The sequence below is a fragment of the Bison bison genome, unplaced genomic scaffold (assembly GCF_000754665.1).
Source record: "Bison bison bison isolate TAMUID 2011002044 unplaced genomic scaffold, Bison_UMD1.0 scf7180017864500, whole genome shotgun sequence".
NCBI classification, from domain to species: Eukaryota; Metazoa; Chordata; class Mammalia; order Artiodactyla; family Bovidae; genus Bison; species Bison bison.
In genome coordinates, this window is record NW_011495059.1 from 6,887,988 (window position 1) to 6,900,375 (window position 12,388).

The 12,388-nt window shown below is 44.6% G+C and overlaps 1 protein-coding gene and 1 pseudogene across 4 annotated transcripts in view; one reads left to right on the forward strand and one right to left on the reverse strand.

The window, feature by feature from the left end:
• Positions 1 to 1,045: 1,045 nt before the first annotated feature.
• Positions 1,046 to 1,577, reverse strand: LOC104980502 (annotated as a pseudogene).
• Positions 1,578 to 5,645: 4,068 nt separating this feature from the next.
• Positions 5,646 to 12,388, forward strand: part of SAMHD1 (SAM domain and HD domain 1) — a 68,004-nt gene continuing 61,261 nt past the window's right edge. For all 4 annotated transcript variants that reach the window (XM_010829205.1, XM_010829204.1, XM_010829206.1 and 1 more), the window contains exons 1-2: positions 5,646 to 5,937; positions 9,832 to 9,883. In XM_010829205.1, coding sequence (XP_010827507.1) covers positions 5,730 to 5,937; positions 9,832 to 9,883 — 260 coding nt within the window. In that variant the 5' untranslated portion in view covers positions 5,646 to 5,729. The remainder of the gene's footprint in view (positions 5,938 to 9,831; positions 9,884 to 12,388) is intronic.

Consider the following 12,388-nt stretch of genomic DNA (forward strand, 5'->3'; position numbering starts at 1 on the left):
AGGACTTACCCCTAAAGACGCAAGATCACTGAGGAGACGACTGAGTACAAAGTTGAATATAAGTTGAAATACAAGAGGAGGTTGGCTGTAAGCAATGAGTTTAAAAGGATTCATGAACTATGTTTACTCAGGAGCAACCCACTGAAGTCTGGCCACTCCCTCAAATGTTGTTTGAGCATCCTAACTCCCAAAAACATGGTCACTCCACCCAAACACTGAGGCACTCCTAGGAAGTCACCATAAGTGAAACTCTATAGAGTTGGCCACTCCCTGTGACTGCCTAAAAGCCATAGAACTTGTACCCAGCTCAAGTTACAGAACAGAACAGTGTTTTTCAAGGCTATGCGTGTGTGCTAAGTTGCTTCAGTCGTGTCTGACTCTGTGAACCTATGAACTGTAGCCCGCCAGGCTCCTCGGTCCATGGGGATTCTCCAGGCAAGAATACTGGAGTGGGTCGCCATGCCCTTCTCCAGGGGATCTTCCTGACCCAGGGATCAAATCTCTGTCTCTTATGTCTCCTGCACTGGTGGCAGGCAGGTTTTTTACCACTAGCATCACCTGGCTGATCTAGGTTCAAATCTCCAAGCACTTAACACATAGGTGTGGCCTTTGGCAAGTCATTTCACCTCCCTGGGCTTCATTTCCAAATTTATTAAATAACACCAAGAATCTTTGTCCAGAACCAAGTCTCTTCTTCCTGATACTAGACCTTGCCCTCCAACCCAAGGGGTAACGTACATCCTGATTGGGTCAATCATTTCAAAACACAACTGGTCCAGGAATGAAAGCAATCCAGACTTATTGAAGTCATTCCCTTACATTTGAACAGAGGAGCAGAGGCTTTCTTTTATTTCTAGATATGAAGCCATAAAGATGGGACCTCAAAGCCACTTGCAGCTGGTAGCCTTCATGTTTCCACATGATTTGCACCCTCCTTGACTTAATCTCTTAGTACTTACCCTTTGCTCACTTTTCCCATCCACATTGGCCTCTTTTCTATTTCTTTTCTTTTTTTTTTTTTTTTTGGAGGGGGCATCAGGAGAATTTAATAAAAACTGGGGTGAAGTCAAGCAGTTGGGTCAGGAGAGGCAGCCACCTGCTCAGGAGGATATGCCTCAAAGTACCGATCTAGCAGGGCCTCCACCTCTGCTTCCTCCGTAGTCCCACACCTGGAACCTGGAGCCATCGGCTGCTCCCTGGATCATGGCTGAGAGCACTCGGCCAGACTTTGGGCGAAACAGGCACAGGACCGGTTTGTGGAGGGCCACAGCCCGGCCCAGCTCATAGCCTACCCCCAGAGAGGGCTGGGTCACTTCTGCCACGACCACATCTGCCTGCTGCAGCCAGGCCAGGTCCCGATCATGGATGAACTTGTCGCCTCCAGCAGCCTCTTCCCTGCTCTTGTCCAGCTCGGCGGCCGCCACATGCTCGGTGAGCACCACCCCGAAGCTCCGGAGGCGAGACACGATGCGCACGTACAGTTCCCGGTCCTCTCGTCCGCCGCGGATACTCCCGCAGAAGTACAGGGAGAGAAGACCCGGCTCCCCGCGCACCAGGATTCCAGCCGCCGCTGCCATCCCGGCCGACGCAGGCCCCTCTCTTTGCTGTTTCTTAACACCCAGCATGCTCCTGCTTCAAAAGCCTTTGCACTTGGTGTTCTCTTTGTCTGGAATGCTTTTCCTCCAGACACCTACCTGCATGGTTGAGGAAGGGTTGAATCCTTCCTCTCCTTCCTGTTTCCTTAAATTTCAAGTTCTCAAAAGGCCTATTATATCCCCACTACTCAAAACTGTGACTCTATCCTCCTCCTCTACTCCTCTTAAAAAAAGTTTTTCCAAAGTACCTTCTTCTAACTTTATTCTTGTTAATTAGACTATTATTCATTGCCAGTCTCCCCCAGCTAGAATATGTTTCACTGGGGCAGGGGTTTTTGTTTCTTTGGTTCATTGTTGTGTCCCAGGTGCCAAACAAATTAGTATGTACCCAGTAAATATTAATATTGATGGAATGAATGAATGAACATATTTATAACCAAAGAAGATCAGCTAGTATAATACCTATCTAATGACATTGTTATAAGGATTGGAAATTATGGATAGAAAGTAAAGCACAAATAGACTATCTGATTCATAGTAGGTACTTAAATATGTTCAGTTCAGTTCAGTTCAGTCGCTCAGTCGTGTCCAACTCTTTGTGACCCCATGAATCACAGCACGCCAGGCCTCCCTGTCCATCACCAACTCCTGGAGTTCATCCAAACTCATGTGCATCGAGTCGGTGATGCCATCCAGCCATCTCATCCTCTGTCGTCCCCTTCTGCTCCTGCCCCCAATCCCTCCCAGCATCAGGGTCTTTTCCAATGAATCAACTCTTCACATGAGGTGGCCAAAGTACTAGAGTTTCAGCCTCAGCATCAGTCCTTCCAATGAACACCCAGGACTGATCTCCTTTAGGATGGACTGGTTGGATCTCCTTGCAGTCCAAGGGACTCTCAAGAGTCTTCTCCAACACCACAGTTCAAAAGCATCAATTCTTCGGTGCTCAGCTTTCTTCACAGTCCAACTCTCACATCCATACATGACCACAGGAAAAACCATAGCCTTGACTAGACGAACCTTTGTTTGCAAAGTAATGTCTCTGCTTTTGAATATGCTATCTACGTTGGTCATAACTTTCCTTCCAAGGAGTAAGAGTCTTTTAATTTCATGGCTGCAATCACCATCTGCAGTGATTTTGGAGCCCCAAAAAATAAAGTCTGACACTGTTTCCACTGTTTCCCCATCTGTTTCCCATGAAGTGATGGGATCAAATATGTTACTATTATCATTTTGCCAGTTCACTGTTTTTTTTTTTTTTTAACAATTCCCTGACAAACATGCAGATAAGTTTCTGCATCAATGAACCAAGAAAGACTTACAAAAAAAGGAAAAAGAAAAAGACTTATGGGGCATGCAACCACGATCTGTATCTTTGGATCTGTATGTGTCTATATACACATTTTGTTTCCCAAGTTTTCCTTCTTGAGCATTATTTTTATCAGACAAAGAAATCTATATTTTTTTTTAAAAAAGAATTTTGGCTTGCTTTGGGATTTTGGCAGATGGAACAAACAAGGTCCTTGAGGAGGTTAGGTTCTGAGAGAACCAGGGAGTGGTGATAGATGGCACTGAGAACTAGCAGTGCTGGTTGAAGAGGAAGTTGTGGAGAGATGCAAAACCACAAGGTTAATAGTGCCAGGAATAAAATTGCCCAATTCAGCTGGGTGGGTGGAAGCTAGCTTGGAAGAGCAAGGAGGACTTGCTGACGGTATTCAAGGTCATTAAACAATGGGCCTTAAATTAATTGAACTTTGAATTCTTTTTTCTAGTTCTAACTATGGTGAGATTGACATCAGAGGAGCACATGAATATTCATTTCTCTCAATAAGACCAGAGCAGAGGGCCTGTGTCTAGTAGGCATTTGTTTCCAGGTTGTGGAATGCCTGGATGAAACAGAATCACCAGGACCAAGTGGAAGTAAAGCAGCAAACTAGAAACCATCCAAGTTTGGGAGTCAGTTCTGAATCTTGAGTCTGTCACTTACCAACCATGTGACCTTGCACAAGAAACCAACCAACTTGTGTAAGATTTAGGGGCCCTATGAAGTAGATTAGGGGAAACATAATAGCTATGGCATATATCATAGTCTTTAATGAGCAAAAACAAATAGAAAATTAATTTCTCAAAAGCAACTGCTTTGAACAAACCCAACTGATTAAACTTAAAACCCTGCTTATATCACCTTCTACTGTCCAAGAAACCTTGCTGTCAGGGCAGGTTTTCCCACAAGTCTTATAAACACAAATTTTCAAACAGCCACGTTCAAGTTTAAATATATATCTTTCACATATGTTACTTGTCTCTTTGACCCCCTTGCCCTTGTGGTTTTGGTTTCACAAGTCTTGAAAAACATTCTTTACTCAAAATATTCTGGGGTTTAAAGATATGTCTTTTGGGCCCCGGTTCTTCCGTCCTTCCGTGCAGAGGAGGGCAAGGTCACCTCTCTATACTTTCCCTCAGGGTTCTATGGGATAAGGGAGCAATTGAAAAATTTGGGTTAACTAATATAAAATAATTTTGTATCAGAATTCCCATTACCAAGCAATGTTGGCAATTGAGTAGGAGCAGGGGCTTCAGAGAAAAGCTAGATTGCCCCCTGTTTAAATTCAGGCTTCATCACTCCCTAGCTGGGTGACTTTGAGCAAATCACTTATTTCTCTGTACCTAAATTCCTTACATCTTAAAGTTATTGTGGGCTTCCCTGATAGCTCAGTCAGTAAAGAATCTGCTTGCAATGCAGGAAACCCCTGTTCCATTCCTGGGTTGGGAAGATCTGCTGGAGAACAGATAAGCTACTCACTCCAGTATTCTTGGGCTTCCTTTATGGCTCAGCTGGTAAAGAATCAGCCTGCAATGTGGGAGACCTGGGTTCGATCCCTGGGTTGAGAAGATCCCCTGGAGAAGGGAAAGGCTACTCACTCCAGTATTCTGGCCTGGAAAATTCCATGGACTGTATGGTCCATGGGGTTGCAAAGAGTCAGACACACCTGAGCAACTTTCACTTCACTTCACTTAAAGGTTACTGTGATGCTTAATTAATACTTGCAAAACCCTTAGAACAGTGCCTGGCACACAATGAAGTTCTAAGTGTTTGCTAAAAATATTTGGCTCAACTGCTAGACCACTGACAGGTTCATGCTGCTTGATCATAATCTGCCTCATTCAACCTTTATCTCGTAGATGGGTCTATGGTTGGGTTGATGGGCAGGTGTATCGGCTTTAGTAGCAGTAGTAATCCTTTTACAAGTAACTGGACAGATCAAGATTTATAGGTAAGTTTGGGTCCTGCTCCAGGGTGGCAAGAATGAAGGCAAGATGCTTGCCATTTTCATAGGCAGCTACCACCAGGTAGTAAAAGTCCTTGAAGATAAATTTTAATTTATCAGATTGTCCACTTCCTTTCCTCTGGGCAGGGAGTTGGGATGGAGTGAGGGGTGAGATTCTTTTGGAAAGAAGTCTGACATCTGCTGGTGTGTGGAGACTTGAAGATAGGCTAAGAGTTCATGGACAGACATCCCCAAGACCCTCTAATTGGCCAGCAATACTCCAGAACTTGTTAATGCAAGCTGACAGCTTTACATCAGGTTTTAATTCATTCCAGCATCTTCCAGTTCTGCTTCCTGCCCACTTTTCTCTTAATCAAGATGAGGGCAACCTTATGGCCTTTCAGGTTTCTTTTAAGTTTAGCGCATCTAAAAAAAAAAAAAAAAAGTTTAGGGCATCTGAAATACGGCCAAGGGTAAACCTGGGATAGTCTGAAGTTCAGTTCACCAGAACAGCCTCTGCTCTGGACTGTAGCAGCTTGTACTGGGCACACTCTTTGCCGGTTCCCCCCCTTATTAGCACTACCCTCACTTTTCCTTCTACTCACTCGCTTTACCGTAAATACCTGGTTGCGGTTTAGGTCCATTGGGCGGTCATTGCGCCTGCGCAGGGGCTGGGGGGTTGGGGGACTGAAGTGGGCGGCCTGTCTGGCCTCCAGGCCTGAGCTGTCAGTGCGCCTGCGCGGTCGGCCTGCAGCCTGGCAGTATTAAGCGGACCCGCGGCCGGCGACGAGCTGCGAGTGCGCTTGCGCGCGGGTCGGGCGCCGGGGTTCTTGAGTGTGCTGAGGCGAGCTGTGTGTGCGTAACCATGCAGAGTGCCGACTCCCAGAACACCCCCAAGCGGCCCCGGCGCGATGGCAGCCCAAGAACGCCGCCAGACTCCTCTCCCGCAGACGCAGAGACGTCCCCGAGCCACGATCTCGACCCGGACTACCGAACCTGGGGCCCGGAGCAGGTGTGGTCCTTCCTAAGGCGCTGTGGCTTCAGCGATTCGGAATTGCTGAAACGCTGCCGAGGTATCATAGCTGGGTTGCTGAGGGGCCGCGGGGCTGGCGACCCGTGCCCGGGACAGCCGGGCCTGAGAAGAGGGCGCCCTGAGGCGGGGGCCTCTAAGAGGGGCCAGAGCGGCCAAGGGAGACCGGACGCGGGAGGCACCCGAAGGGGTGGACTGAGGCGGCGGCGCCGAGGAGGGAATGACCTGAGGCGGAGAGCGAAAACCTGAGGCGGCGAGCCCCCGGAGAAGGGGACCCGAGGGAAGGGAAGGGCAGACTTGACACGTGGGAGGCATCCGAAAGGATGGACCTGTGGCGGCGGCGCCCAGGAGGGATGACCTGAGATGGAGAGGAAGGAGAAATGGGGCGTCTGGGGTTGGGGACCCGTAGGCAGGGGGCGGACTTTGGGGGTTGGGACCCTGGAGGAGAAAGAGGGAGCAGCTGGTCTAACTCTGGTGGGCTTCTTCAGGAACTTAACAACCCGGCGCCGGAGAGGCGAGTCTCGGGTCCCTTTTTTTTAGAAGAACCTAAGTGGGAGGGTTGCTGTCACTCATGTTCACCAGGTTCAGGACACCCCTCTGCTGATGCAGCTGCATGAACACTAGCCACGTTAGATTATGTGGGGATGCTCGAAGGGGCTGCCCAGGTGGCGCTAATGGTAAAGAACCCGCCAGCCAATGCAGGAGACTTATTAAAATGAGACGCAGGTTCCATCTCTGGGGAGTCGGAAAGATTCCCCTGGAGGAGGGCATGGCAACCTACTCCAGTATTCGTGCCTGCAGAATCCCCATGGACAGAGGAGCCTGGCGGGCTGCAGTCCATGGGGTCGGAAAATATCGGGCACGACGGAAGCAACTTAGCACACACTCTCTGAGTGCTTGAAAGTTTGTGTTTCCTCCGCTCCCCTCCCAACCGGGAGTTTTTCTAACGGGGAAAGAAAATTTTTGTTAATCTCTTAATCCTCATCGCCTACCGTACCATCCCGGTAGGACTCTACGTGCTTGGTGCCTGTACTTGCAGAGCTTGGTGAAGATCATATTTTGTTATCCAAAAGCAGTTTCCCTCGCTAACTCTAAACTCTAGAGTGGCTCAGTTGACCTTTGAACTCCCAGGAGCTTGCAATTTGGCTTGTAGGTTATGAATTTTAAGCAACTTTATTGGCTCAAGTTCAAACATCCATCCACTTGAAATCTACTGAGCTTCCTGTAAGCGATGTGAAGCTTAACCTCTGCTTTACCCTCTGAAGTGTTCAATAGGAAAGTGGGTGTGATTTGCAAATTCAGAAAACTTTTGCAGTTTGAGGGTGGAGCCCTGTTTGCTTAGGCTGGGGACTAGGGTGGGAGGATCTTTAGTGGTTCAAGTCTTAAGAATAGCTTGATGGATGTTGCACCTAACTACAGCCAGACAATGTCTTGTTAGACTGAGGTCACTTCTCCTCCAAAGGTTCTGGTTATCTCTGCTTGTCCCTTCTTTATCCTATTAAAAAAAAAATCTTTTTTTTGAGCCACTTGGAGATTTCTGAGATCAAAGCATTCTCCCTATTGCAAATAATTTTTCTCATTAATTAAAGTCTGTCCCTAAGTTCAGATTTTTTTAAAAATTGAAGTATGGTTAATTTACAATGTTGTGTTAGTTTCTGGTGTACATCAGAATGATTCAGTTATACAAATGTGTGTGTGTATGCTATGATCATTTGTGTCTCTTTGTGACCCTATAAACTGTAGCCCTCCAGGCTTCTCTGTCTAAGGATGCACGAACACTGGAATGGGTTGCCATTTCCTATTCCAGGGGATCTTCTCCACCCAGGGATCAAACCTGCATCTCTTGTGTCTCTTGCATTGGCAGGTGGAATCTTTACCACTAGCGCCACCTGGGAAGTATGTGTGTATATATATATATACACTTGAGATGTATATATATACACCTGAGAAGTATGTATATATATATACATTTATTTATATATGCATGCATGTGTGCATGGCTTCAGTCGGGTCTGACTTTTTGCAACCCTATGGACAGTAGCCTGCCAAGCTCCTCTGTCCATGGGATTCTCCAGGCAAGAATACTGGAGTGGGTTGCCGTGCAATCTTCCCAGCACAGTGATTGAACCTGCATCTCTTATGTCTCCTGTATTGGTAGGTGGGTTCTTTACCACTAGTGCTACCTGGGAAGCCATATATACACATATAGAATGTAGTTCCCTGTGCTATACAGTAGGAACTTGTTGTTTTATACAGAGTAACTTGTGTACAGATTAATTTTTATTTGACAAACTAAGCACAAGGTGCTGGGTCCCTTTCCTCATTTTGGAATATGATTTACAGGAATTTAGAAGCTGTGATCCATGTTTTTTAACATGGTATATTTGAGATTCAAAGGTCACACAACTAGAAAAAAACAGAGTTGGATTTTAAGATTAGGTCTTTGAACTCCAGAATTCATCCCAGCTATATCTTAACAAGTATTCTCATCAAAATACGCTGAATTTCCCTCAGCAATACAGGAACAAATAAACCAATAAGAAAAGAAAAGAGAACATATCCAAAGTTATAAAGTCAGCTAAGAGCAAGGAAAAAAACACCCCAGTAGGAAAATGAGCAAAACACAAGAACAGACAGTTGACAACCAGCTTGTAAACACAGAAAAAGATATTTAAAGATTGATAATAGAAATGGGTAATCTAATAAAGTTGATGAAAGTATCAATTTGTTTATCCCTGGACAGTTTGGAAATACCTTTTGCTTACAGGGAATTTCACTTGTAAAAATTTATAGAAATATTTGTACAGTGTCCAGAGAAATATATTCAAGAATTATTCTTCTAACCACTAGTTATAAAGAGCAAAAAAATAGAAATTTTCTACTGGACCAGGCCCTGCTCACCTGACACCTGAACGTTCATGCTTTGATCTAACTCACCCTAGCCTTGTAAGGGCAAGGTTGGCTGTAAACTTGGGGGCCCAGAGTCACCTTTGCCCTCCCACCAACAAACCCACGTGGGAGGTGCTGAGTCCTGAGTGTTCAGCATCCACACTATGTGACCCTGAGCTGGCTCCATGGAATTTTCCAGGCAAGAACACAAAAGTGGGTCTCCATTTCCTACTCCAAGGGATCTTCCTGACCCAAGGATTGAACCTCCATCTCTTGGCAGGAGGATTCTTTACCACTTTGTCACCTGGGAAGTACCTTGTTGCCAGTACTTGTTGCCAGCTGAAATCTTGGCCTTCTCTGCCTACTGAAGCTGAATGAAAAATATGGAAACAGAGTTTGGAGGAAATAGAAAAGTGGCTTTTATTCTCAGCTGGCGGAGAGGGGAACACAGTAGGCTCCTGCCTGCAGAACTGTGCCCCCACCCCACCCCCGCTCCACGAGGAGTCTGGGGGCTTATGTAAAGCAAGGGCTTACAGTCAGGAGTCAGTGATGAGGAATAAAGGTGATAGGATCTTGATTTCTTCCTCTTGTATTGTTTCAAAGACAATCATAAGCTGGCATTAGTAACCCAGTGATTGAGTCTGGCAGTTCAGTGGCTCTGTGGCCTTCTTTCTGATATGTAACTACAAGGTGAAGGGTGTTGTAAGGGTAAACACCAGATAGGGGGATGTATTTAGCATAGAGTCAAAAGAAAATAGGTGAGAAGTGTAGCTCCTGCAGAGTTAGGGGGCAGAAAAGCAAATTCAGACATTCAGAATTAGGAGCAAAGTGAAAAAAACTAGGAATGTTGAGACCTGCTCACTATTCCTTTATATTTGTTCTCAGGAAAGGGAAAGAGAAAAACTCATTGTCCTTTTCACTGCAACATACTGGATGCTCTAAAAATCTTGATCTGAGTAAATTCTGATGGATCCAAACTGAAAGAAATGAAAAAGCAAATGCTGTAAATATTGAAATCATTTATTTTTTTCTCTGTTTTCTTCCATAGAGAAGAGAATGTCAGGTTCGTTACTGCCCTTTCCTGAAGATCTTGGAATAAGGTGAGAATGATAAAATTCACATTGTATCCAAGCACACTTAAGACCTTTTGATTCATATTTGAAAGACAAAGCCCAAGATCATTAGTATTAACTGTCCTCATTTTAAATTTGTAGGGTTTTAAAACAGAATACCATGCCTGCTGTTTAACAGTTGTTTTTGTTTTTGCTGTGCAAATCCTGTGTTTAGTATTACTAATGATTCCTGTTTAAAAATTTTTGCTGACAAACCTTCATGAAGTTTGTAGTGACCAACTTTTTACTCTCAAGTTCAGAATAATTGAATTATTCACATCAGAAAATGTAGAACTGATAGGAAAAAACATTAGCAAGCAAAATGCAGTCCTATCTTGAACATATTTCTAGGTTTTTTCTAACGGTGTCTTAAGACTGAAATGCTTCCTTGGTGTTAAAGACACTGTCCAAAGAAGTTTGGCATTTTTCATTTGAATGATATGGGACAATTTATTTAACCCTTCAGTTTCTGCACCTGTGAAATGGATACCTGTGTGACAATGTGTGTAAAGTAATTAGCACATGATAAGCCCTTCATAAGTTATATGTATAGGTTGAGGTCTGTATGTATGACTGGAGATTCCAGGATCTAGATCTAGGTCTGCTTTAAAGATCTAGGTTGAGGATCCAATATCTAAATATTCCTTAAATAGAGACTTTATTTCTATTGGAATTGGCAACAGTAGTAAAATACTGTCTTTTTTCTGGAATTCCACTTAGTTAAGTGTTGTTGGGAACAGTAAGCAAAGAATCAAAACAAAGGATTATACTTGAGTTACTTTGTGCATTGCTGCTTAGTAGTTGGTAAGGGAAGTAGATTGAGGGAAGAGATCACTTTAGGACTTTTAACAGACTTCATTCCTCCAAATTCCCTCTTACTACCTATTTCTTACGTATAGTAGTTGCTTACTATTTGAACTGAATGGATTTTTCTAGTAGAGTTTTGCTTTAAAAGGGAAATGTGTAGTTTGTGGATCCAAATACTATTGATTTATTCAGCAAATATTTGTGGAGGACCATTATGTGTTAGGCATTCTTCCAAGAACTTGGGACACATGAGTTAACAAAATAGTACAAATTCCAAAAGGGACACTATATATCACGTCTTTTTGTGTCCATCTCTTAACTCTGACGTGGGTTCTGCAGGACTCCTTATAACTGTGTTTTTCTATACAGCAGCCGCTAGCTATGTGTTAAAATTAATTAAAATGGGAATTTTAATTTCTCAGTTACACTGAGTCACAGTTCATTTCAGTTCATTCACTCAGCTGTGTTCGACTCTTTGTGACCCCATGGACTGCAGCACGCCAGGTCTCCCTGTCCATCACCAACTCCCGGAGTTGACGCATAACTCATGTCCGTTGAGTCGGTGATGCTATCCAATCATTTCGTCCTCTGTCGTCCCCTTCTTCTCCTGCCCTCAATCTTTCCCAGCATCAGGGTCTTTTCAAATGAGTCAGCTGTTCCTATCAGGTGGCCAAAGTATTGGAGTTTCAGCTTCAACATCAGTCCTTCCAATGAATATTCAGGACTGGTTTCCTTTAGGATGGACTGGTTGGATCTCCTTGCAGTCCAAGGGATTCTCAAGAGTCTTCTCCAACACCACAGTTCAAAAGCATTGTTATAGCCACGTGTTCTGGGAAACAAACTCACTCAGAAGGACAATGCAGATAGTGAAGTGCAGATTGCACTGGTGGGCCCACGGCAGAGTCTCCTCTTAGCCAAGGACCCCAACCAGTTTTTGTGAAAACCTTATATACCCTAAGTGTAAGTGCCCAAACCCACCTCCCCAAATTCCCTGAAACTAGTCTGAACAAAGGAAGAGAAAGATACAATCAAAGGTAACCCGTGATTCATATGCCCTAAGCCTAGGTAGTTAACAGTGGACAATTATCAGTAGGCCTGTGGTCGTACCTCAATAAGCATAATAGAATTTATGATTCTATTTGGTTACACAGATAATTAGGGTATTCTTTTAGGCAATGGAGAGTCTAGGTATGAGCCCTGGGGTTCTTCCATCCGGGGGGTCTGGTTTTCCAGTTGCTGTGTCGTTTCCATATGTACTGGGCATATAGCTCAAAGTCCACAGTCTGGCCCAAGATGGAGTCCTGCTTTTAAGATGGAGCCTGTTCTGTCTGTTTCCTCCTTCAGCATCAATTCTTCGGCACTCAGCTTTCTTTATAGTCCAGCTCTCACATCCATACATGACTACTGGAAACACCATAGCCTTGACTAGACAGACCTTTGTTGACAAAGTAACGTCTCTGCTTTTTAATATGCTGTCTAGGTTGGTCATAACTTTCCTTCCAAGGAGTAAGCATCTTTTAATTTCATTGCTGCAGTTACCATCTGCAGTGATTTTGGAGCCCCAAAATATAAAGTCTGCCCCTGTTTCCACTGTTTCTCCGTCTATTTGCCATGAAGTGATGGGACCGGATGCCATGATCTTAGTTTTCTGAATGTTAAGCTTTAAGCCAACTTTTTCGCTCTCCT